Consider the following 27,844-nt stretch of genomic DNA (forward strand, 5'->3'; position numbering starts at 1 on the left):
TCAGGGCTCTATAAGTTGATACATTGTTTTGCAGTGTATGACTTGCCAGTGCTTTACATTACCTATTTTATTACAGTACAAAATATGCAAACAACATTTGTGACAAATCGCGCCATGATTAGTCCTTCCGTGTATAATTTGTCTTTTAGAGAACAATACTTGATATTTCGCTTTAGACTGTTTGGTTTGCAGTCAAGGCGTGGCCCCGGGGCAGGTTTTAGTGAGCTATTTATGTGCTGTATAGTGTTATATTTGCATTATTCCAAATCCATAATAAGCTGAGGTTTGTATGTAGGAATCCAATACGCCCAAGCAGGATTGTTCTGCTGCAAGTGGTTAAGGAGTCAGTTAATCGGCAGACTGTTCTAGTTACAGCATCAGATCAACGTCGATAAGGCAAGTGGAAGCAAAAACGTCCGACCTCGGTGTCAACGGTTTATACGTGGACGCTGTATGAGGATGTTCCAGGTTCGATTCCTTGTAGGGCCAATTTAGGAAACACAACTCTTCCATTATATACGGACTAGTGCTCCTGAGTGAATTCTGATGCTCTGGCCCTCATAGTACAGGCAGTTGCCTAGTTTTTGGTACAGGTAATTAATAGGTGTGATTTTCTAGCAAAAAGAAATAAAATAATTTTATGTATGAAATTCTTACTATGACTAAACGTGGGAAAATAGTTAATTATCTTAAAACAGCTAACAGATGTTCGGCAACCACAGCTATTTTATTTTATTTTTTTTATTTTTACTGTAATGGTACAGATTACAGAAAACAGATTAAAACACTATTTTAAAACAATACAAACACAATACATCGGTAAATCTGCATTCCAATTATAACTGTACACAGCATTCAGAAATAAAAGAAAATATACATTTTGCGATTTTGTAAACTAAAAATTAAAAAGAAAAATAAAAACGGAAATTAAAGCTAAAGCATGACAAAAATAATTAAAAATAGGAAACTTAATACAAATACACATGCATATATCTTAATGATGTTTAGAGACAGACTTTTTGAATTCATGAATGCTATCATGAAATATGTCATGGTTACAACAAATTTTATCATATGATCTACACATTCTGTAAATTGGGCTATTAAAAGAAACATTATTACAAAAAGCTTGAGCAACAAATAATTGAGGTCGACGAACTGAACGAGTTGGTACCCTTATGCAAATTCTGTCTAGTAGTATGTCACCAAATTTGCCATTTACTATTTTGTGCAAAGTGCATAAGTCACTGGTAATTCTACGGCGGGCCAGGGTCTGTAGACCAAACTTACAGAGTCGGTTTTCATAACCTATCAGTTTGCGCCTCAATCCAAATCTACTGCAAAGCATTCTTAGAAATCGGCGCTGAACAGACTCTATGTGATCAATATGTATGCTGTAAATGGGAAACCAGACCGATAAGCAGTATTCAAGCGTGCTGCGCACCAATGCATTATACAGTATGATCCAAGATTGCTCATTCCTAAATGGCTTCACGGTGCGGAAAATGAATCCAAGCATCTTATAGGATTTGTTGATAATATAGTTATAATGTTGCCTAAATGATAAGGTTGAGTCAAAATAGACGCCCAAGTCTCTAACAGCACACACACGATCAAGTGACACTCCGCCCAGATTATAGTCGTAGTTAATTAATGTCCTATTTTTTGTGAAGGTGATAACCTGACACTTCCTCACATTCAATGACATGTGATTTTCACTACACCACGAGCCGATCAGATCGAGGTCATCTTGGAGAAGTTGAGAATGTTCCCGCTTTTGAGTTTTACGATATATCTTGATATCATCAGCATAAGCGAGACATTCACTTGACAATCTTTCCAACAAATCATTGACGAATATAAGGAATAACAGTGGGCCTAAGTTCGAGCCCTGAGGAACTCCAGTAACCGCTAAGAAAGGTGTAGAATCAAACCCATACAAAGAAACAAGCTGTGTCCGGTTAGCCAAATACGAAGTCAACCAACGATGAAGGCTTCCATGAATACCCAGGTGGTAGGCCTTTGATAATAAGATCGAATGATTTACTCGATCAAATGCCTTTGAAAAATCTGTATATATGGCGTCAACCTGGACTTTTTCATTAAATGCATCACACAGAAATGATGTATAGATCAACAAGTTCGAAACAGTAGAACGACCGCTCACAAAACCGTGCTGCTTGGGACTAATCCTGTGAGCCACCTGACCATATATGTATTCGTATACGATACTTTCAAATATTTTTGCAAAACAGCCAAGGATGCTAATAGGACGGTAGTTAGTCACGTCACTTTTATCTCCCGACTTATGTACAGGTGTAATCCTAGCTATCTTCCAAAGGGATGGGAATATACCATTATTTAAGGATTTGTTAAATATTATCGTCAATGGATACACCAGAGCAGACGCGCACAGGCGCACAAAGATTGGTGGTATACCGTCGGGTCCTGCTCCCTTAGTCACATCAATACTCCTAAGACGCAGCAGTACCTCATCAGACGACAGAGTAATGCCTGCCAAAGAGTAATTTGATGAGGGAAACTCCGGAACGTAGTTCACATTAACACCTGACCCGAATACGGATGAGAAGAATTCACCGAAGAGGTTGACAATATCATCACCGCTGTGAGCAGTCCTGTCCCTATAAAACATGTGATTGGGAATGTCATTGGTTATTTTTTTACTTTTAGTGTAACGCCAAAATGTTTTAAGATTAGTACACAAATCATGCTCTACTCTTGCAACGTATGACGAAAAGCAGCTGCACATCAATTCCTTAGCACGCGCCCTAAGCAAACTAAAAGTGTCATAATCACGAGGATTCCCATATCGTTTATAGCGAGAGTGGTACCTCGTCTTACTTTTAAATAAATTAATTAAATCCTTTGTGAACCAACATGGATACTTAGTTGACTTAGCCTTGAATTTTGGGGTATGCCTTTCAATTATTGTATATAATCGATTATAAAAGTATTGCACAAAGTCATCACAATTCAGAAGCAAAGCCTGACCATCCCAATCTACAGATCGAAGTTCATCAATGCAGGCCTCATAATCAGTCTTACGGAAACACAACCTATTAATCAACTTGGAACAAATTAAAGGGTTCGCACAGTGGAAAGTCAACTGTAAAGGTGGATGATGAGAATCAATACGGCTAATGGGTGCAGCAGGAGTTAGTGTTAAGTCATTAGGAAAATCCGTGATGACCAGATCCAGAATTCGACCAATATGATTCTGCAGGGCATTAACTTGTCTCATAGCAGAGTTCCTAGAGAGATCAAGAAGGCACATTGATTTATCGGTGCTAGGATTGACGGGACAACCTGTTTCCTTACACCATGTTAGGCCACCTAGGTTAAAGTCCCCAACAACCAACGTGCAGTATTTGGTATCAAGGTTGGATACATTCCCAACAGTGCCAATGAAATCAGCGTACATTGCAGCAGGCAAATAGTCAGGCAGATAGACTGTGCATAAATTAATCGTGACATGTTTGTTGATTCTTATTTGCAGCCAAATATCCTCCACAAAAACAGACTGCCAACTCGCTCTGACGTTTACATCAAGAGTCTTGGATACAGCAACAAGCACTCCGCCGCCATGGTGTTTATTGAATTGTTTCTTAAAAACATCATCGCGGTCCCTTCTAAAAACATTGTACCTATCGTCAAATAACTCGGATGAATAAACTGAGTCTTCCAACCATGTTTCACAAAGACAAATTACGTCGTAGTTATTACTAAGTACATTATTATAGAATTCATTCGTTTTAGACTTTAAACCTCTTACATTTTGGTAATAAATAGTGATTGTCATATACTAAAATAAGCTATGAATCAACAATTACAATGATTACAAACAAGACAGTAAATATTAGTGCAATAACAATTAAATAATTAAATAATGTATTTTAAGCTGTCTCTGTTTTTTATTAAAATATACTGTGAGTCAGGGGTCTTTCTGATGTAAATGCGGCCACCTCGCACCCAAACAAATTTGTACCCCTTCTCTTTGGCGGCTATACGCACGGCAGCGTGCAGTGACTTATTTTCTGGCGATAAGTGCTCGGAAACATAGACTGGTGTCTTAACAGTTCCAAATCCCAAATGCGTAGTATTTAGCTTTTCTTTAGGATTAGATTTGTTGAATCTGTGCACTGCGGAATAAAACTCGTCACGACACCTCACACTCCGAAACTTAACTATGATAGCCCGAGGTCGTTGACTATCCTTATTTTGTCTGGCTACTCTTGTGTAGTTGACAATATCTGTGTCGCCTACTTGATGACCCACAGTTGAAGCACACTGTTGTAAAATTGATGGTATATTCTCGCTCCGACTCTCAGGCACGCCGTGTATCTCCAGATTGTTCTCTCTCAGATGTTGTTCGAGATCATTTACACGAGACGAGAGTTGAGCAAATGAGGTTTGAAGCTCAAGATTCGTTTTCTTTAGTTGAATATTCTCCTCAGTAATAGTGCTAATAGATTTGCACAATTCATCGTATTTACCACTCAAAAAGTCAAAGGATTTGCAGAGCTCTCGAAAATCGTTCTTTAGGGGAGAAAATTCGTTTTTTATGATAGTCTTTATCAGTTCTGGCACTTCCAGTTTAATAGCAGCAATGACCTGTTCCCGTATGTTAACAATGAGTTCCTCTTGGTCCTCGCTCCTTTCCGCTCCTTGTACCGAGCTATAGGTACGCTGGCTGCGGGTATCGCGAACTGTTACACGCGAGAATGAGGTATCACTTTCCTCGTGGGCGTCCTCGTCGTCAGTAGCTACTGGTTGCCGGAGTGGGGTGTTGGAGTTGCCGCTCTTGGTTGCTATGAACCATTTCGAATAAATTAGCCTTCAAATAAAAGGAAAACTGAATTGATATCAGTTCATCCGTATGGATTTGCGATGCCACAGACAGACAACACAGGTAATTGTTTCAAAATTATATTATGATATTTCTAAAATTGAAAAATCTGTACATTCTGATGAACAGCTGTCAAGGCCCATATAGTTAATTTTTCTTTACACGGTAAAGCCGCTTAGACTATGTAAACCAATTTTTTCCATCCTCTAAGGAAAACCGTCATAGGCCACGTGTCACGTATCTGGCAAGTTAATTCAATTCAATGACACTAGCGTTTGGCTAGTAATTTGCAGTTGCCCACTTCCGTTGTCATCCAATAAACTGAGACTGCAGTCTTCTTGAATATGGAATTAGTTTTCTTTACATCTCTCCGCGATCGAGAGTTTGTCGTGAGCAGGTTGAATTAAAATACATTTTCCTTTGACATTTGCGGTTATTGTAGTTTCTTCTGAATGCAAATTGCGATTATGAGGTCCGATTTTTATTTCTATTTTTCACATGATTCACACTTGATTTGATAAATAATTTCCCTTTTTTCTGGTGTAGCAATCCATTTGGATACTGCATATGTCCGCCTAACCTTTCAGACTTGATTCATATCCAAAGACGCTCCACTCAGAAATGGGTTGTTGTTTTTGGTACCAGGTGTACTACATATTTTATTACCTTCCAATCCAATTTGTTAAGTTAGAGGACTACAAATGAAAAACTATCATATTATTTTAAATCCGACAACACTAAGCTGTTCCCGTTTAATTGAAACGCATTTATCTAAGGCGGCCGACGAAAGGTCGTCAGCAACGTCCCATCATCGATTCATCGAGCACTCTCGAGGTTTGAGAGATTGAAACTAAACATAATGTAGACATTTCACTCGATGACGCAAGCTTTACCCGAACGACGTTATGTAAAGGCAGAATTTGAAAACATATCGATTGGCTAGTTTAAATTTATAGTTGATTTGCAAGAGTACAAATCTTAATTCTATGCTGATTGTAGTCACTGTTGTTTATTAAAAAAAATGTATAAATCACATTTTTTAAAACTACAATCTGAATCTATGTTTTAAAAACTATCTCAAACTAGTTCAAAAAAGGTATTAACTAAGAACTGATGTCGTCATTGGTAGGCCTCGAAATTTAATTTCAGCAAAAAAGCAGGTAAAAGGCGAATTGCGCCGTCATCAGCTCTAAAACAATTCCCGGGGGTGACTAGTCAGTTCGTTTCGTGGAAAATTTATCGAGTGCCGGCGCGTACAGCTTGTTCGCTGGTCTATGCCGACAGTGAATAGCTTACGTACATACTTACATAAAGGTATATAAATTAACTAGTTACGTTAAGAACCATTTCAGATTAACAATAAGTGGTTTCCAATATGTGTGTTGTACCTACGACAAGAGACAAAATGATCATGTACCAGTCAGTAGGTGGCCAGTAAACAAAATAACGAGTTTGATTAAGAACGAGGAGTGTTTATACAAAGTTTTGTGCATTCCCGACTTGCATTTTTAAAGTGCGCTTAAAAAAAATATTGTAAAGAAGAATGAATCAATTCACTACCAAGCTACTAAAGTTTTTTTTACTCAAGTTTTTACGGTTAGTGGTTCTCCGCTGTAGCATAAGTTAAATCTTAACTTCTGATCTGTCATTTGGACATCAGTAAATAAATCCCGTTTTATTTTAAGAGAATAAATATATTATTAATACAAAGATCGTACACTCAAAAAATATCCTTCGATCCGGCTGAATGATACGCATTCGAGTACTATTATCCAACCGGATCGAAAGTGTTCCATCTTTGTAATAATAATCATAACAGACTAGTGAAGTAAATTCACAAAAATAATTGAATATCATGGTGGTCAGACATTCAATAAAAACTTAAAAATATTAAAATAAATAGTTATAATGAAAAATATATACAAAACTTATAATAACAAGAGTATTTAAAAAATATCACTGTCAAATATTGTGACAAAAATATTCCTACAATATTAACAAGATTGTCTTTTCTTTTGTCGTTCTTTATTTTTTTATCAAGTCTCTTATTGTTTTGAATTGTACGTAACTATTTTTTTTCTTTCGTTGTTAAATCTTGTTGTACATCGCCAGCACGTCAAGCGACACATTGGCGTATCTTGTTCCGTTGCACTGGAGGCGATTTTCGAACAAAAATGTGTAGTCTGATGTGCCGTTGTCCGTACCTCACCACTTCTCAGTTTAGTTGTAGTGGTTAACGACAGTGTTGGTGATATACTCATTACATGTTTACTGTAAAATAATTAATTTTAAGTTTTAATTGTGTCTGCTGTATGTTGACCCAAATAAAAAAATACGAGCAAGTAAAATAATGCTTAATTTGACAATACAGATTTTGAGGGATTGTCAATCTCTTTCAAACTTAAGGCATCCAGAGACATTTAGTTGGTTCGATTCCAAATTGTACGAATACGTTATTTACGAATACTCAGTGCCGAGATAACAAAAGTGTGCCTCGAACTATTTTTTAAACATTGATATTAACTACCTGTACATAATATCAAACATTTTAATATCTTTATAATGTAGATACTGTGTAGTCTCAAGTTCACGCAGAAACACCAATTGTATGATAACAAATATATCTTTGAAGTCAACATATGCATTTTATAAAGATATTCCAACGAGACATATAAAGAAAAACACTATTTGATGGCCCATTGACTTCAACTGATTTTCCTTGCCATGCCACTTCCCAATGTTAAAAATTGAAAAAAAAAAAAGAATTAATATTATTTTCTTTGCAAGTTTGCTAAGGTACTGTGGAGTTTTTCTAGATACATGGAATTTAGTATGAACCACTTTGTAAATACATGTATTTTACAACATGGACATTTGTAAACTACGTCGAAACCAAATAGGAACTTTTTAATAATATGTATACTTATGTACATGTTGATAGGAAATAAGGATAAATGTCGATTTAGGTGCTGAAATGACTTAGTCAAAGTTTTCGGTTTTCGGTCGGACCCGAACTCGGCTTGAGACGTTTCCGAGGGGAGTTGATGACAGTACTGCTGTTTAGTAGAACGCCGCCTGTTACACTTTGTTTGGACGTGTTAGATGTGGTTCTAATTGGACCGTGGAAACTTTTCAGAATGGTTTGGAAAGGGGCAATTTCAGACTGCGATTGAGAAACATTTCAGTCGTTTGTACCGTTGTACGTATTTATGGAGTAAACAAATAAATAACGCGCACAACTCATAACCCCGCACTAGAGAAACCTTGTATATTGCAGGTGCCAAGGACACACACATAGACAACCCCAAATTACACCCAAACTCACGAGAGAAATAAATGTGTCATACAAATATTTCTCCCGGGCCGGGAAACGAACCCGGGACCTCTGCATGGCAATCCAGCATGGTAACCGGACCGACCGGAGAGGCAGTAAATATTTGTGATAAAAGGGTTATACAAAATGCATTTTTGACCACCGTGCTTCTCCTCATGGTATATAAAGTTTTCACAGTTTTATGTAGACATTAATACAATAATTTGTTTACCGTACTCAGGCAATCTAATTAAATACAATTTAACATGTCTGTCTAGTTTCGGAAATAAATATTGAAATTAGGAATTGCAATAGTTATTTAATTACCTACCTCGATGATAAATGGAGGTTTCTATAAAATTAGTATTTTATTATTTATTTACGAAACTAATCGGACTTATCAAGTGTATTATAATTACTTATATTTCATTATATTGTTACTGTGGCTGATGTTATTTTATTGGACTGCCTGTGTACAGTGTTCAAATTATTACGCTCTCTTCAAGTGCCTTTGCAAAGTCTAGTTTGGGTCTGATCAGAACTCCACTAAAGAGCGTTGAAATTCGCCATGGTGTGCAAAGGCAAAACGAAATATCTGTTCACTCCGTAACAATTTACAAATTAAGTTCGCTCGGGCGCACGGCCAATAGAGTTTTCCTCTGGACTGTGGTCGGTTTTGAAAGTAGCGATGCGTGAAAACCTGAAACAAGATGCTGCCAAACTTGAAAATTATTTCTCAAAGGTAACATGCTTGAGCTTTCCATTTTACCTCCAATGTAACAACAACACATAGGTGTTTTATCTATCATGGTAAAGGTAAAACATACTAAATATGCTTAATATACCTATTTATTTTATAACTGAATTTTGCTAAGTATTACGAAGGTAAAGGTAGAAAATGTTATCGAGTGCCGCGCCTTAGGGCGTCGTTTCCCCTTTGGGTAACTAAACTTATTCCTTTGGCGGAATTAGCTGCCAGCCTTCTGGTCGCTGGAGACATTAGCGTGGTAAATCGAAAGTTCTTTGGTTAGGTATTCCTCCTGCGGCGCAAAGCTATGGCTCTGGTTGAGTTAGCATATTCGAGCCTTTTAATTGCACGTCACAACTTTTCACAGAGTTAAGGAAACATATCACTATCGAATTCCTCAATTTTACTTTGTCCACATAACCACGTCCATAGTCGTACTCAATGTATCCATCCATCCATACCCGTACTCTGCAGTAGAATTTGCGATCAAAAATGTAAAACAAAGATTTTTTTGTAACATCAAGTGACGGGACCACTACGCCCGTCACCCTGAGACATAAGTTCCATGTGCCTGTAATTTTACCAGCACCCTTTCCCTTCGAAACCGGAACACAGTAGTGCTGACATTGCTGCTTGGCGGCAGAAGTAGGTAAGGTGGCTGTACTACCTTGGACGAACTCTTTCACAAGGAACTCTAGTGCTACTAACAAAGGTGTTATTACGAAAAAAAAATGAACGATGGAGCAAAAGATTGACCCATCGTGTTTTTGTTGATGTTTTAAACCCTCAAATAATCGTTATCTTTTGCCGTTAATACTATAGATCAAGTTATTTCAGACACAACAGTGCTACTTTTGATTCTCGGAATTTGTTCAGTTGAGCACTCGTCTGCACACAGTTGAACTTCACGCATTAATTGCAGACGTGCAGTCCACATGTTGTCAGCCTAAAATGTGAAATTGGGTCAAAGCACGTGAAACGCTCGAGATAATTGCTGTCAAAGTAATTTTTACGATGCCGTTAACTTTTGCACTTTTGTAGCAATAAATTAAAAAATCTATAACTGTTAGTATATTCAATAAAAGAGCAGAGGCAGAGGCTGAGCGCTAGCGAGGCCTTGTATTAATACGAATCAAGCAATCCTCGTTCCCGCCGAGGCATGTGTAGTATGTTTTTATAGAACAATGTGAGTAAATAAAAAAAGACTAAGGAAAGGAAGATGTATAAAAGAAAAAGTAAAAATATAATTTAAAAATAATATGTGACGTGTTAGGACAATCCCTAAAATAAAATGTTATTGTTTTTCCAGACACTTTAATAGTAGTCTGCTGAACTTCTGATGATGTGTTTGAATGTGTATTTTTCGTTAGTTCTCACTAGCACTCATTTTCCCGACCAAAATACAAAAAAGACGAAAAACAAAAAACACCAAAACACTTTAGTTTAAATGTTACCTCCAGTTCCTTTTTTTTTAAGTAAGCGGTACAGGTAGATATTTTTTTACACAATTCTCGTAGTTGTCTACACTAAGCCGTTGGCTGTATGAATTTTCGTTTTGCCTGTTTACATAGTTCTTCTCTATCTTTATATGAATGGAAAATGTATCTTAGAATAGTTTTGCAATACATATGGTATCATAATATTACCCTCACAGTGTATGTATCATTAGAGTAGAATTTCGTTTTAATGTTTCATTTTTCATTCATACCTATTTTAATTATTATTTTTAATAGTTCTAAGTAATTATTGTTTGTTTGTTGCTCTTAAATTTCAGTTTTTATTTTTGTAAGTTTGGAGTTACTCGTCTTGTCAACCTGTGCAGTGGGTTATTTGGAAATAGCGTATTTTTTTTGTTTTGTTTTTTTTCGTATTTTCTTTACATATTTATTTAGGTTTATATAACTATATATATATTTTTTTATTTTTTACAATGTTTATTGAAGATGATTATTTTTCTTGCTCTTCAGATGATTATATTAGCGCCCAAAGTCATAATACTTCACTTTCAGATTCTGAACCTTTGGAAGATAAACTTCACGATGTATTTGATAATTATAACAAATTCCTTTCCTTAGTGTACATCAACGCGCAGAGCATTCCTGCTCACTACAATGATTTTCTTACATCTTTTAGCGCCGGCATAGTTGATTGTATTCTTGTGTCGGAAACCTGGCTGAAACCTACTTTACCTTCTACTAGCTGTTCCATTCCGGGATATAAACTATTTCGTAATGACCGTGTCGGGTGTGGTGGAGGTGGTGTTGGCATTTACCTTCGTAGCCACATCATTGCTGATGTTGTTTGTTGCTCTCAGTCACTATACACGGGTTCCTTGGAACATTTATTTCTTTCAATTGTAGTTCACCACAAAAAAATCCTGCTTGGCGTTTTATATAGCCCTAATGATAAAACAGAATATTTTAACGTCTTGGAAAGTACTTTTGAAAACTTGGTCCCCCTTTTTGACCATGTCATTGTAATGGGTGACTTAAACACGTGTCTCCTCAAAAATGACAGTCGAGCCGTCAGGTTGGCAGCTTTGACGTCTGCGCTTGATCTCCAAGTGCTAAATACAAAGAAACCGACCCATTACTTTCCTAATTGTAGACCTTCCTTGCTAGATTTAATTATTGTCACTAACCCCAAACTGGTCATTTCGCATGGGCAGATGATTGCTCCCTTTTCACATCACGACTTAATTTATCTTTCTTACAAAGTGCGTCCACCTAAAGGTAGGGGAAAAGTCCTTCTTTTGCGAAATTTCAAGAATTTGAATCTGGATCGTTTGAGAGAAGATATGAGATGTATTGACTGGTCCGTATTGTTTTCGTCTGACAGTATTGACGTAATGGTTGATATCCTTAACACTGAGTTGGTGAAGGTTTATGACTCCCATGCTCCTGCTCGGCCTGTGCGTGTCAAACGTGCGCCGGCTCCTTGGCTTTCGCCTGAGATTAAAAGAGTTATGGCAATGCGTGATAAAGCCAAATGCCGTCTAAAACGTGAACCCTCTTCAGCAAATCTAGACGCGTATAAGAAGTTACGCAATCTCAGCAATAGAATGTGTAGGGATGCCAAACGTCGCTACTTTCACTCTACCATACAAAATCTTTCCCAAGCTCAGGTGTGGAAATTTTTACATTCCGTAGGTGTTGGCAAGTCGTCCTTGGATGTTTGCCAAAACAACATAGATCTCGATGCCCTGAACTCCCACTTTTCCACGCCGCCCATCATCCTTAACTCTCGCACTAAATCGAATACTCTAACTTTTCTGTCTAATCTTGCGTTACCTGATTGTCCCTCTTTCACTTTTAGTGCGGTCACAGAGGATCTTGTAAAAAAGAGTATCCGCTCGATTTCCACTAAGGCCATTGGCAGTGACAATTTGAGCCTCGAAATGATTCTTCCCGTGCTGGAGGACATTGCGCCGGTTATTACTTACATCATAAATTTTTCTCTCTCGCGCTATGTCTTTCCAACTCAATGGAAAAAGGCTTTTGTCATACCTCTCCCTAAAATCCAGAATCCTACATCTTTTTCACAATACCGTCCTGTTTCCATTCTCCCCATTCTTTCTAAAGCCCTAGAATCCATTGTACATACACAACTTTATTCTCATCTTACCTCCTATAATCTTTTATGTCCGTTTCAGTCTGGCTTTCGTCCATCTCATAGCACTATTGGAGCATTACTGAACATTACGGAGGACATACGTCGTGCTATGGATGAAACGAAACTCACTGCCATTGCCCTCTTGGATTTCAGCAACGCTTTTAACTCTGTTGACTTCGACATTCTTCTTGGTGCCCTTCAGGCTGTTAATATCCCCTCTCCTATTATAAGTTGGTTCTCTTCGTATCTTTTCGGTCGCCAGCAGAGCGTGAAAATCAATGATGGCTCATCATCTTGGTCTAACTTAACTGCTGGTGTGCCCCAGGGTGGCGTACTCTCTCCTTTACTCTTTTGTATTTTTATTAATAATATTTCCCGTGTCATTTCTTCTCCCTTCCATTTATATGCTGATGATCTTCAGCTTTATCGTAATTTTGAAGTGGGCGAGGTAGCGGAGGCAATTGCGTCTATCAACTGTGATTTGTCTGCCATTCAGTTATGGGCCAAGTCATTTGGCCTTTTGGTTAATCCAGCCAAGTCTCAAGCAATGATTGTGGGCAGTAGCAGATTGAGGTCCAAGTTGGACTGGTCTCTGGTACCTGCGCTGGTATATGACGGAGTTCCAATTGCATATACTGACAAGGCTAAAAATCTCGGGTTAGTAATGGACTGCACCTTGTCTTGGACTTCTCATGTCAATGAGGTCAGCAGACGAATGTACTTCTCATATCATTCTCTCAAACGTCTCCAATACTTTCTTCCTTTTCACACCAAAATTATGCTTGCGCAAACTCTTTTACTCCCTATTCTTGACTATGCCGACGTTTGTTACTTGAATGCGACCGAAGACCTTTTAAACAAACTAGAGCGTCTACAGAACCTGGCTATCAGATTTATTTTCGGTCTCCGAAAATTTGATCACGTTTCCGAATTTCGTGCTCGGTTAAAATGGCTCCCAATCCGCCTTCGCCGTGATGTGCATATCCTGTCCACCCTTTTTAATATACTTCATGACCCAAATTCTCCTTCCTACCTACGTTCCCGGTTCCAACTGCTTCCCCCTCCTAGCCGCTCAAGGCGTCCGTGCATCACTAAGATGCTCTTTCATCCTAGTTGTAAAACAAATTTCTTTTACAACTCCTTTTCCTCTCGTGCAGCGCAGCTGTGGAACAGACTCCCTTCCCATATTCAGTCCAGTCCGTCAATTGCTTCCTTCAAGAAAAGGTTGACAGCGCACTTTCTTGCTGAACTCTCTTAATAATCATCATATTTGTATATGTGTAAGTTTATTGATACAATGTATTATACGTTATGTAGTCTATTTATTTATATACTATTTTAATTATTTAACGGTAATTTTATATATGCATATTTTACACATGTAGATTATCATCTTTTGTTATCTCTTTTGCACGCCGTTCCCCGCTTAAAACCTTTGCTCTCACTGCCTTGGGTTGGCTGGAAGAGATCTCTTTTAGAGATAAGTCCACCTTTGCTCACCTTATGTTATTTTTTTGTTTCTGTTTATTTGTTTGGTGCAATAAAGAATATATATATATATAGTTTATTATTAGTAGGTGGATTTAAAAATTTAGAGAAGAGCACTGCAATGGATTTTTATACATCCTTTGCAGGCCTTAGCCGGGAAGAATTCGCATGGTCCGTAAATGACAAACTTTACGTGTTCGTTTTTTGAAAGTAATACAAACATTTACGAGCATGTTTGAGAAAAAACTATTTTCGTCTAAAAATATAGCAAGTTTGATTTTTCACAATAGCTCGAAAGGGAAATTTTGCTCTTTAAATAATTACAGTTTCACAAATGCCTTATTAATTATTAACTTAACAATTGTGATGGCTGGCAAGGCTTCACTAACGTGGCATATTGTCTATCTGCGTAATAACGTATTTTGTTCACCATAAAATTAACTTTTGTGCGCTACATATTTCTTCAATTAAACTTACTATAACTAATAACTTAATAACCAAAGTCGTATTACATAACTGTCTAATAGGTAGTATAGTCGAAACGGATGCCAAATAACCGATATTTGGCGTTTACATTACGCGAACAGCGTGTCTCGATTCGCTCAAAGGGATATACCACGTTTATTTGGCAGCGAACGTTTTCTTTGACCAAAAAGATGAGCTTTTGGCGAGAACAGATTTAAAATGATGGGTTTAGACAAATGTAGACACGTTCTTGATCAATGTTTTTTTCCATATTCTCAGAAATAACACAGACTATCTACAACTTTTTAACTACCAAATTAATAATAGAAGGTTTTTGCACAGCATGATCCTCTCTTCCTTCCAACATGGTAAAGTCGTTATGAAGATTCTCAGAGAAGAGCTCATCTCCCGCTACAGCGGCTGGTTAGTGCTCATGATCATTGCTCTTAACGAATAAGCCGGTGTCATAATTCATAAATCTTTCATTAAATGGTTTAATCGAAGAATTAGAAAATAATCAATTCATTTATCACGGACAGATATTTAGATTGTACATAACTGCGCGAAAAAAATCAACTTCAGCACCACGCTTTCCCAAACAAACGACAATTAAACAAAATTATAGATTAAGAGAATAATTAATAATTAAGTATGAATACGTCTCTAAAATTATTTAAATGGCAATATGGTTAAACTTTCTTTTGGTTACAACTGACTTCTCCACGAATGTGGCAGGAGCTGCTTTTCTTGTTGGCCTGCACCATAGTGAGTGGCGACGGTTCCTTATGATCTTTCGCTTGAGTAGAAGGCGGAAATAGAACAACACCGATGGAACAAACCTACATTTGCCTTGGCTTTTGTTTTGTTTGATAGCACTCCAGCTCTTTTGCTTTCATTCTTATCTGAATATTGTTTTATCACAACACCGCTTCAATATTTGTATTACATTATGTTTAAGTGCTATTAAGTAACATTTAAATACATGGAATACAGAGACGTTGCTGCAGAACATAATAGGTATATTTTTATTATACACACGTACAATTGATATTTCACAGATAATAAAAGAACGTGTCCCATATGTAAAACGTATTTAAGTATAGTACAAGGCAATTACAACGGGGTCTATGAATGGAGGTTTTATTTTCGTCTTCTGAACTAGACGCTGCGCTGGCGTAATTTGCGAAACCCGATATTTATTTATTGTGTTATTAATTATCCCTGAGATCCAATTCCCTTTGGCAAAACTACTAATCAGTAAGACGTTTTGATTAAGCACTGCGAAGATACGCCAATTTGCGGAACTACGTGCAAAATAGAACATCCTAAAATTAAGAAAAATCCAGTTCGTGCATACATCTGACATACTAGAAGAGAGCGGGAAGGTTATGATGGATAACTTTCGAAACAGTTTGGTCGCAATAATGCTATTTAAAGAAAATTCTATGTTTAGAGCTGTTAAACTGGCACTGACAATTCGTAGGTGCGGAATGAAAGTGCTCTTGGCGTGTCCAATTAAAATTAAAAAGGAAAACTAAGTGTCCAGGACAAGCCTTTCTTTAGAAAGCCTTTCGGTCCATTTGTTCAAAACATGTGACATCAATAAACTGAAGAAACTTGAGTCGTTCGTCTGTCAACCGAGCAGAGATAGACATATAGGTCTCAATGTCTCAATAAAGATTTTGTTTCAGTATAAACGTTGTTAAAATAACATTTTAGTTCTGAAAAGAAATGGGTTTGGTGCGAGCACGGCATTGCATTTCAAATTCGAGCTACAATGGCATATATACATAAAATTGCGTTTTGTAACTGCAAAGGTAAAGCTTAAAACTATTTCTGGCTCTTGACCTTAGAAATGCTTTATCATTCACAGTTTTATGTATTCAAGCTGACAAAACTCCACACCATTAAATAAAACTTATGTTGTTAACACAGAATTTTAATTTGTAATGTTAAAAAGGATATTATCAGCGCGTATTTACATTATGTTTGAGTCACACTGGAATAGGTAGACATAGCCTTTGGACCTCCAGTCCTCTTTTTTGTAGCATTAGAAGTGTCTAAGCTACAAAAATAATTGGTCGCGTATGAAGTGTCATACGCGACCAATTATTCTCGTTAAAAATTTCATCAATGCAGTTTAGATATATGAAACGAGATAGACTTTGCTCAAGTTTTAAATATTATTGTTGAAATACTATTTCTAATCTTTTAGTTCTTCCATAGTTTTAATGAAATAATTTCCAAGTTTCTTACCAGCTTCAACGAGTTCAAATCGTCCGGCTTTTATATTTTTTCAATTATTTCTCCACTCTCTACTTCTAATTAGACCGTTTGACATTCCGGTCACGCGCCTGAAACACTATAACGTTTTCGCTTAATAGCTTCGAACGTGTGTTTGTATGGAATATAGTAAAATTGCTTATTGTGTCGTGTTTTATAATCTGGACTTCCTTTGTTCCAACAAATATTTTAAACTAACTGATATGTTATATTCAATATTTGACTTACTTTATTCTGTGTGCCTTGAACATCGAAGACCAAGTATCCAAGAGAGTAAACTCATTATTATTCTAATACATCATCATAATAATATTTACTTGCGTTGGAATCAGAAACCACAGATCTTTACTTGCAAAAATTCTGGCACCCTTATTTATTATTTATTTATTTATTTTGTTTTCTTTCATAGTTTCAGAGACGCTTTTACATTAAAATTTCAATAGTTTTGAAGTTCATCGCTTCAAACCCTCAAAGCAAGACTTGAAATTGGACTAAAATGCTAAATTAATATTAATACAAATCTGAGGGCCGATCGACGCATATTAAAGTTCGAAGATTTGAGAACATTCGAGGGCTTTGTTGAACTGTATAGATAGGAAACTCAGTGCCACGAGGTACAAATCCGTCGACCCTCTTGTGGCCCTTTCGACCTCCTTGGTCAATCCGCCTTTATGGGGGCGTGAAAGTACCCAAGACGCTTTCGCAATCCGCCAAGAGTTGCCCATATCTATTCCCTACTTTGTTTTCACGTCTATCTGAAACTCACTTCCGAGTTTTCGTTTAACTAAGGTAAACGATTCTTTTATGGGGAACTGTATACGTTTTTACAATAAAATTCCGGAGCATATATTAAGTTTGCCATTTCCTAAGTTTAAAACTTACATTAAAAGTATTTTAATTGAAAAGTCATATTACAAAATTGTACACTACGTGTTAGATAAAGATGTATGGAAAGACAACGTGAGTCTAGATTCCACACAAATAAGATTCAAAATGTATCCTATAGCATTTAAGTTTATTTGAAAAGAGCAATCCCTAGAGTTTCTTGCTCGTTCTTCTCAGGGAGGTCAGCGTAGAGAACGAACAGTAGCTTAAAAAAATGACATTTTCAAGTGTAAAAAATTTTACCTACGGAGTAAATGATTATTTGACTTTGACTTTGAAGTTTTGCTTTGACCATAGCCGTAATAAGTTGATTAAGAATGCAATAGTAGTAAAACAGAGAACGGTGTTACAGAAAGCAATGGATGTGGAGTTAATGAATTGATAGATGTAAGCCTGTACCGACGTGTGTCGGTTCACTAATTGCCTGGATTTTATTTCATATGAAAATTTCTTGTTATATCCAGAAAATGTCTGAACTTCAATAGCACTAAATAATTTACTACCAACAACTTAAACGGTACCAAAGCGGTAGTGACTTCGGAATTGGTCTGCAATAACCCTTTTTATGATACAATTAATTTTTATTATTAAAATAAAAAACATTCGCCACCGTTCGTTTATCGCTAGTCTTTCAATTTTAAAATTTACATTTTTATGGCTCTTTTTGCAATGTAGTTTTCGAAATGTTGTTCTACGTTGTATTTTTATGATAATACTTTTTGTTTTCGAATTTTTATTAGCTTTTTATTGTCATTTGAATTGTAGAGTAGACGAACTTCCGATAAAACGGGGAATAATTCCAACAACAAAAAATATCACACATCTCTACTTAGTGAATTGCTATTAGATAGAATCAGATAGTTGAATCACAGGTTCACAATCACACATATGTTCGTCGTGCGCCCAATTATATTCAAAGTAAACGCGATAAATTTTTAGATGTTGTATTTTATTTTAAACCAAATGTTTTTTTTTTGTATGTCAAACAAACCAACGATTCAGTCTCTTCACATGTAGCGTGGTCGCGGCTGGCTGTCAGCGCGAATACACGCGATTTAGATCCGGAAAAAGTAGTTTCGTATCTAGTGTGTAGCAATCGTGAACTCAATATGTTTTTGCGTTATGTGTTTCATTTGATAGTCCCATGATTAGAATAAATGCAGCCAAATTATTTAGCAATGTTTATTTTGAATAACTTAGTATAGTATAGACAGAAAGAGAGTAAAGAGTGCGTTCTTACGTAACTTAAGTATTATTGTTATTATAGGGTGGCTTCATTCAGGGCCTGTGTGGCACCTCATCACTGCAACCATTAACTGATCCATTATGATCACCACTAATTACAGTCCAGAGCCAAGATCAACAGCATTAAAGGACTGAACGATTTTCCTGGCTCCGGCGGTTTTTATGTCCTGTGGTTCCATACTAGGAAAGCCTGTACCTTCTTAGTATGCAACTTCTTATGCCTATCAGGGGGAGCACTAGGTGCGGATCAGAGTCAGAAGGCTTAATCTTAAACCAAAGACTAAAAAAAATTAATTATAAGGTGTAACGTCATTTTAGAATGATTGATGGTCATTTTTGTTTTGTTATCAGGTCTTAAAATTAACGGTGGAGAAATGATTTGTATTTGTATGTGTGCGTAAACGCACACACGTCAATATCACTCGGCCATATTCGGCAGTAAACAAGCTTCAACTAAGTCGGTTATTTCACTTGCTCCATAGTTGCAGACTTCTCAGACGCACAGTTTCTTCCGCCTGGTTCCAAAATGTAGACTCTTAATTCTCTCTCTGCCTAATATTTAACACGTACTTTTTCTTAACTTACGTATCTATAGTGTTCGTTTTTTAAAGTATTAAAATTGTCAATTACTTTTTTACAAAAATTTGGCGTTTCTTTAAAAAGAATATTTGCATAAATTACTAAAAGTGTAAAAATGGTTTCGTTCATAAAGTAGTACAACCTGTAATAGAAAACACCTTAACGACTATTAAAAATTTTATATTGGCACAAGATTTTTCGCCTCACAGTTTTGCGCACAAAAGTTGGAATGAACGTTGAAAACATGAACTTTTCATAAACAATAAGTAGGACGGAGACCACGACGTTGTTAATTTGCAGACATTCTTCAGTTATAAACTCGTCGTCTTGTACAAATACTTTGAACTGTTCTTATTTTTATTTCAAAACTAGATTGTTTTGGCTGTACGTATACGGCACGAAAACGCAGTGTTGAGAATCACATTTGTAACAAAGTCCGAAGGGTGTCATTATATCAACGATTTCGAGCAGGTGACCTAACCCCGACTGCGCCACACGACGCCTTGTCGGCGTGCATTACGTGTAGATTGTTGTTTTGTTTCAATATTACGCTACACGTATGTTAGTCCTTAAGGTATATAATATTACATAGGTCACGTTGCCCGATTTAAATGAATAATCATTTTTATTTAATAACCTATAAATGCCAATATGCTGAAACTTAAGAATTGATTTAAAATGTCTAGTATAGCTTACATAAAGTTGACATTAAAATCATCATCTTCATTATTGTCAAACCAGTATCTTATCCCATTTTCCAACAGTTGTGGACCTTCTTCGACATGCAGATGTATCATGATATTAATCTTCATCTTTAGTGAGATGTATTTCTACCAAATAATATTAATAATCAAGCGCCAGACCACCACATCGACTACCTGGTCTCAAGCTAGGGAATTTCGTTTACTATGAGTACCAAAGGAGCAACTATTAAGCACTACACTATTAAGCATCCACAAATGTACGCAACTTAGATAATAAAGTGAAATGCCGCGACAGCGATTCGAATAGCCGGCTTCTCAACTGAGAAGTTCTATTCCTACTATGCCACTACCGCTCTAGGCTAAAACAATTGAAACCAACGAAAGATGTTGTTCGCCCACATTCACCTGCTGTGCGTCCGCCACGAGATATAGTGTCAGTTATTGCTAGAAACCGCGTAACACGTTTGTATACAAAATGTTGTTTCTTTTTATGACCGCTGCTAGAGGCGCTGCATAATTTGCCACATAAAATTATGAAACAATTTACGCGGTCGCTAGGTAATCTCGTAGGAGAGGCACTGATGTATTTTTAGGTCACTTCCCACAAAACCCAACGGAGTGTTTTTATACTAATAGCAATTTTAGGACGAGTTACGTGTCTTCAAAACAAATTACGTATTTATAACATTCAAGGCATTAGATGTCTACAACGGCATCTTTCGTCAAAAGTAACACAGCGCAAAGCGTAGACTTTTCGGAATCGTTCCACGACCTCTTTGTATATTTTTAATGCGCTGGTTTACATTAATGGACGATGGTGTATTTTAAAGTTGAAATTATAATGTTCTTCTGTAATAATTGTAATTTTGAGTTTCACTTTTTTTGTTAATAAAACTCGTATCTAACTGTGACCATACTTATTGGTAACGACGCACATGAATTATTTTTATTTTTAAATTTCCCATATAATTTTTATTGCCTATGTTTAACTTTCATATTCAAACCAATATCCGCTTCTTTGGTGACACTTTAATTTCATTAGCAAGGCATAGCACCGAATCTTTCTCTGTCCCTTTTTTCACTGTGCCAAAATGCGTTTGAGTGAAGATAATACAAGATAAGAAGTCACCACTAGAGTGCGCTGGCTTCGTATTTGCTGGCGAGGTTCTTTTGCCGTACCTCGAGGTACGGCAAAAGAACCTCGCCGCGACCACTTCGAGAAAAAGAAATAAAAGAAGATCGAGACGCTACGCTGTTCTTGTGGATGACGGACATTTTTTTCATTGAAAAACCGCATTATTTTAAGTGATTTGTGTACGTGTGAATATTCCTCTGGCGACGTACACCTCCAGCGTACACGGCCCTAACGAGGAGTTGAAAGTAAGGCAAAGTTTTTCTTCATAATACTTCTTTCTATCTTTTATTCTTTATTTTCTCGATGCCATAGCCGTAAATCCGACTTTCCTTACCTTTTTCTAGAACCGCGCCTTACAGTCCACACCACCGTCAAATTTAATAGGTTGCAAAACCTCCCAGCCGCTCCACTTATTAAAATATGTGCGCCTTAATATCATATAGCTCACACATTTCCAACAATCTAAGTGGCTGTCCGAAAAAAGAGGGAGGGGGGAGATTGGCACGACGACGGTGGAAACAACGCGAACAGGACTGACTGCGTGCAATGACGAATAGCACAAAATGGATAAGCCCTACGCCTAGAGATGGTTATCGAATGAAAAAAATGCATAATAATAATAATAATAATAAACACAACAGCTACACAAGTCATTGCATTCCCTGAATCTACCACCAAACACTTGTTACAGAAGGCAGCTATCCTTAATACTTGTCGCATTGTCAGAAGGTTCTTGCAGATGAAAGAGGACGAAGTAGGCTTTTGTTATCCACTACCACCACCCTCCACATAGACATACTGCATTTGCTTGATTTCGGTCCGCAAGTGTGGTTCAAGCCAGCTAACAAGCTGAGAAAAATAAAAAATATAATACTAATAGTCCTTGAACCTGATTTCCTGACCCCGGCCGACTGTGCCATTGCCGGGGAAAATCGTCTCTCCCAATTAAAAATCCAAAATTATCTTTTAAACCTTGAGAGAGGCGAGAATCTAAAATAGATATAATAATAATAATTCTCCTTAATTTTTTTTAACACAGTTTAGTCTAGTTTCCAGTGGCAGTAGTCCCCTTTTAAGCATAATGGTAAATTTTTGTTTCTTTTTTAAATTATGTATTTTATGTAAAATTTTCTAACCGAGAGTAAGCCACAAATAAGGTACAGGTTTTCTGTGGGGTATCTGCGTTTTTTAAAGTACACATACCTTTAGCGGGCCGCACTGTGCTCGCTCCACCTCAATGAATTTATATTTCGGCGCACCTCCCCGTAAGGGAATACAGTACACCAGAACAGATTGCACCAAGGCGATATAGATTTCATTAAGGAGATGCTTAGGAAAGTCTTTACTTCTAGTCATCTATCCTGGAACTACACGTCTCAAAGTTCTGTACATCCAGATCAGCTTTCTAACCCTGCTAGAAACTTGTTCAATGTGTGAGTAACGAGAGAGTCTTGGATCGATAACAATATCTAAATATTTAGTTTGTGTTACTTTCTAAATAATTGGACGGCCATAATGTCTATCATTTATATTACAGCACAAATGAACTATAAGGTTAAAATTTTTGCTCGGTTGTGAACAAATGTTTATATCAACCGAGTGGTACTGCGTGTTCATAATAACTGAATTTGAATTTGGTATAAAAGTTTATAATATTATATCTATTATATTATTTAGAGCCAATGACTCCTCGAGATACAAGAGAAAGAATGAATACATCATCACAATCGGCAGCAGCAGGTCTCTGCTTTACACATTTTGAGTGATAGCCCACCCCTCCGCTCAATAAACGGAATAACTGCGGGGTCGTGTAGCGCCGTAGGTTATAATGGCTCACCATCCTTATGAACACAACGCCAATAGATTTGAAAGCATTAAGGTGATAAACAACTTTTTATTTTTCATCATTCAATATAAAATAACGGAGTTACTATTAAAGTTATTTTTACCTGAAGTTTCGTCAAACTTTATTAAACTGCTTTATTTGGTATCGTGACTTTTTTTGAAAGGTTTTAACGTGAAATGCCTGTAATGCTGATATTAAATTATTGAATTATTAGAAAGAATGAGTCGCGATTGCGACCCCGAAGCCTCCCTGAATAAATAATAAGCTCCGAATGGAATGACATGTTTAAGTTAAGAACATGCTTGTGTGCATTCGACAGATGTAGAAGTTTACAAGGTTGGCGTCGACATTTCCTAGATTTATCGAAGTGTAAATGAGAACGCTACACGTACCTTCAAAGGTACGTACAAAACCCATCAAGTTACATAGAATACGTAGGGTACTCAATAAGTTTTGAGATGCTCGAAATTTAAAAATGAAACGCAGCCGTATTATATGTTTTTAAAAAGCAAATTTATTTAAAAATGGGTCACCAAAAGCAACTTAGCTAAATTAAAAAAAATATGACATTGTTAGTCATTTTACTACAACGCTTCCCGCGCTTTTTCTTTGCAATAATGGATCTTAACCGTGAACATTTTCGCGCTATGATCTTCTATGATTTTAAATGTGGTTTAACTGAACAATTAAGTTTGGAACGTTTGCAGTCAGCATTAGAGGACTCAGCTCCTTCTCGTGCAACAGTTTTTAGGTGGTTTAAGGAATTTAAAAGAGGCAAAACTAACCTTCAAGATGACCTAAGAGGCGGACGCCCGGAAACAGCAGTTACTGCAGAAAATGTGTGGACATCTGAAATGTTGGTGCGAGAAGACCCACGAATCACGTACACGAACATTGAGAAGATCCTAGGCATTAGTTCGGGGAGCGTCAATACTATCCTGCATCAACATCTTGGAGTGAGGAAGCTTTGTTGTCGATGGATCCCACGATTGCTCTCCGGTACTGAAAAACAGGCTCAAGTGGATTGGTGCCGAGAAATGCTTATACGTTTCGAAAACGGGACATCGAGACGTGTTTCAGAAATCGTTACTGGTGATGAAACATGGATCTATCAATATGATCCAGAAAGCAAGAAGCAGTCGTCGGTGTGGGTCTTCGCAGAGGGACAATTACCGACAAAGTTGCAAAGACCTCGAAACGTCGGCAAAAAATGGTAGCTAGTTTTTTTTCTCGGAGCGGACATTTGTCGACGTCAGTGTTAGAAAATAGTAGGTCTGTTAATTCAGAATGGTACACAACAGTAGCATTGCCAAAAGTTTTCCAAGCTGTGCGGGAGAGGAGACCAAAGACCGGGCTTCGGGGAATCATGCTGCATCACGATAACGCCTCTTCACATACGTCTCTCAGAACAAAGGCGTTTATTGCGGAATCTGGTATAGAAACCTTAAATCACCCGCCGTACAGCCCTGACTTGGCTCCCTGCGATTTCTTTTCGTTCCCAACAGTGAAGGAAAAAATGAAAGGAAAATTTTTTTTTAGTATCGAAGAAGCAGTAGCTGCCTACGAAATGGCAATTTCAATGCTGACGGATCAAGACTGGCAAAAGTGTTTTCAGAGTTGGTTTAGGCGAATGAAACTTTGTGTAGATAATGATAGAGAGTATTTTGAAAAAATGTAAAATAAATTATATTAATATGTTTGATATTTTTTCTTTATCTCAAAACTTATTGAGTGACCTACGTATTCGGGGTCCTAATGTTATCCATGGCAGATGATTAAGCAGAATCTAAACAGGATTACTCCGGAGCTCTGCATTATTTGATCATCACTTTTTCAATTTGTCGCCTGCATTTCTTAAGCAGAACCTTCTAAACACCACAATCCTCATCCGAGGTTAACCCATTTCAGTCATCTGCTGGTTCAGGAGCTATTGATGCTCCAACTGAGTCAAAGTCACACCCGGCTGAAAACTGGGTCTAATAATACGTTGTATCTTTTGATCATGACTCTGAGTGTTGAGAAATGACGCCAACGCCAAAGAAACACCCGATGCTTTTATACAATTTTGCACAATTCTTATTTTACAATAAAAATATCAGAAGAAAAAATATAAAATTTCCTTTCATTTTTACAGGAAGAGGGGCTATTTTATGGACAATATTGTGGATATTTATTTAGTTATTTTTATTTTTGGAGGGACAAATTCTTATACATATGACAAAAATATATATTTAAAATTAACTAACAACTAAACCTACGGTCGCCCAAATATAATTTAAACAAAACAAAAAGAGAAACCGACACAATTATTTATATATAGGTACAATAATGAAACTAAACAACGTAATGCAGCACTGTCTCTATCCCAAACAACGCAACATGCGTACAGGCAACGCGCTGCATTCGGAAGCGGTCACCGATTCTCTAATGTTATCTATTTATTTGGAGAAGTGAATTATACTTCAAGAATTTTATATTAAGTTATTCAAACAAATCACAATAATGTTTGTTAATACAAAAATATATCTTTTCAGTTGGGCGTAAAAAGAAGTATTTTTTTGTAAAAATATATAAGACATGAAAATATGAAATACAGTTTTTATATTTCAATTAAAATATAATACCTTCATAAAATCATGCATTTATGCATATAACTATTAGAGCATTTTTTTTCTTTGTCAAACAGAAAAGGGACAAAATATATCTATGAAATTGCTAAATATAGGCCTTCGAATTTGCAACGGCCTAAGAGCCAATGACCCGCAAGGCCATCAACGATTTATTTGTTAAAGTACAGCGGCAACGAATATCACTTATGTCTGAATAGGCCTTAATATACATATTCATATTCGTTATGACACCTAATTAAAAGCGAAAATAAATTTGCTATATTCAAATCATATTTATAACCATCCTTTGCACCATCTATTAGCACAAAAGGGCCAACAATAATTTAAGTTAAGAACATGTCATAATAAATATTTTACTTACGTATTGGGAGTGGCAGATCAGGACTAGCACCACTATTGTAGCAACACTGATAACGATGGGAAGAAAATCATCAAACCAGCAGGGCGGAGAAGCAACGTGAATGGCGAGGGGGTTTAGCGAAGTTGTTTGAACAACTCGGCATGATAAAGGCAAGTTTGGAGATATGACGGCACGGCGGGATAAGAAGTTGCCGGCGCACGTGTGTTCACCGTATCGATTCTCGATTACATTGAAGTTACAGGTAGACCATTCTGAGATAAGAATGCAGAATTGTGATATTTAGTCTTTCATATTATTGTCATTTACCTAGTATGGATATACTTGGCTGATTGTTATGTTGAGATAGTGGTATTATAACAGTGATTCTTAGTTGGTTCGAATCCCTGAGGCGGTATGTGCCTATTACTTAAATTTCCGTATTACGTACATTTGAGAAATACATCGTGATAATACCTGAAATGTCGCAGAAGTTTTACAACCCTTGAAAAACGGCGTAGAGTCTCCATCCCGCATCAGGACAACAGGGTGACGGACTTTGACCTGAACCTTGTACATAAAACCAACAGTGAAATGGGTTGGTGATGTTCGTAGCGTAAAAAAGAACGCTCTATTGAGCTGCGTGAACGTGATACTTATAATTTCGAATAAAAAATCATCAGGGACATAATTTTTTGACTTAACTTTTGAAGATAATAAAATTTGTCTAGTGTAGATTGTAGGCGTTCTTAGTTATTCTCTAAATAATTATTACTGGTTACAGGTTTTTATCATGTTATGGCTTATTATTATTATTTTGGAACTGTTACACGCTTCAAGGTCACATGTTGTCCATGAAAATAAAAATAAACAGAAATTATACCACGGTAACAAACATGTAATTAGGTGATTATCACGAGATATTTCCATTTAATATATTTGCTAATTAAATTTCAAAGCACAACAGAATGCCTTTATGTGCCGTAATTCAGTAAAAATTCAGTATTCTATTAATTGCAATAATAGGTTAACACAGACTAGCATGTTATAATATATTTGTTGACTGTTCTCGAATTTATAAACAGAATTTCAATGGTTTTTAATGCACCGACCTTCAGGGCGATGATTGTCTTATTCAACGAGTTTCTTGCATTCGACCAGGTTGCTAATGTACTCGTGGACAGTTGGTCGCAACTCATAGCTGCTATTATATATTTTGTTTATTCATGTCATTGTAGAGCTAATTAGCCTTACAATTTCTTTATAATTAAATATTATTTTGTGTTTTTTATTTTATTTTTATATTATATCAAATATCTTGCGAGCAAGACTTCTCTTATAAATAAATAAATTCGAATTAGCAATGGAGTGTCGTCTCATTTTGCAAACAGGTGTAGGTCACGAGACTTAAGTACGCTTCGGCCTATTGAAATTATATTACAGGCGATTTATAAAATTTCCGGCGTAAATGAATGCGAAATAATAATTCGCTGAATTGACAACAAATGGCGGCTACAATTGAATTGATAGCGCCAAATCTCAAATTAAGAGATAATTGGTGAGAACAGGCCTCGTGAAAGCAGATGATCTCCGTTTAAATAATTTAAATTTAGTTAATTTTGTTCCGTTTAGTCGCTCGTTTTGTAAAGCGTTTCAAATTAACTGCACCGTTATTAAGTTCATTTGCCTGCTCGGCTGTGTTCATTA

General features: G+C 36.7%; 2 protein-coding genes across 2 annotated transcripts; one reads left to right on the forward strand and one right to left on the reverse strand.

Moving 5' to 3' along the window:
• Positions 1-3,900: 3,900 nt before the first annotated feature.
• Positions 3,901-11,196, reverse strand: LOC113226232. The gene is made up of 2 exons (XM_026458792.1): positions 11,118-11,196; positions 3,901-4,829 (listed from the first exon to the last, which is right to left on the reverse strand). The coding sequence occupies exons 1-2, from the start codon at positions 11,194-11,196 to the stop codon at positions 3,901-3,903; spliced, it is 1,008 nt and encodes a 335-aa protein (XP_026314577.1).
• Positions 11,197-23,787: 12,591 nt separating this feature from the next.
• Positions 23,788-24,387, forward strand: LOC113226233 (protein GVQW3-like). Its single transcript, XM_026458793.1, has one exon. The coding sequence runs from the start codon at positions 23,788-23,790 to the stop codon at positions 24,385-24,387; it is 600 nt and encodes a 199-aa protein (XP_026314578.1).
• Positions 24,388-27,844: the final 3,457 nt, after the last annotated feature.

This window comes from Hyposmocoma kahamanoa, unplaced genomic scaffold (genome assembly GCF_003589595.1).
Source record: "Hyposmocoma kahamanoa isolate Upper Pololo Valley unplaced genomic scaffold, ASM358959v1 185, whole genome shotgun sequence".
Taxonomy (NCBI): domain Eukaryota; kingdom Metazoa; phylum Arthropoda; class Insecta; order Lepidoptera; family Cosmopterigidae; genus Hyposmocoma; species Hyposmocoma kahamanoa.

Coding starts and splice junctions, on each gene's coding strand:
- LOC113226232 (XM_026458792.1), bottom strand. CDS start 11,196: ATGCCAACACCACCTCCACCACACCCGACACGGTCATTACGAAATAGT. Junction 4,830..11,117: donor AATGGAACAGCTAGTAGAAG/GTAAAGTAGGTT, acceptor AATGGTTCATAG/CAACCAAGAGCGGCAACTCC.
- LOC113226233 (XM_026458793.1), top strand. CDS start 23,788: ATGGATCTTAACCGTGAACATTTTCGCGCTATGATCTTCTATGATTTT.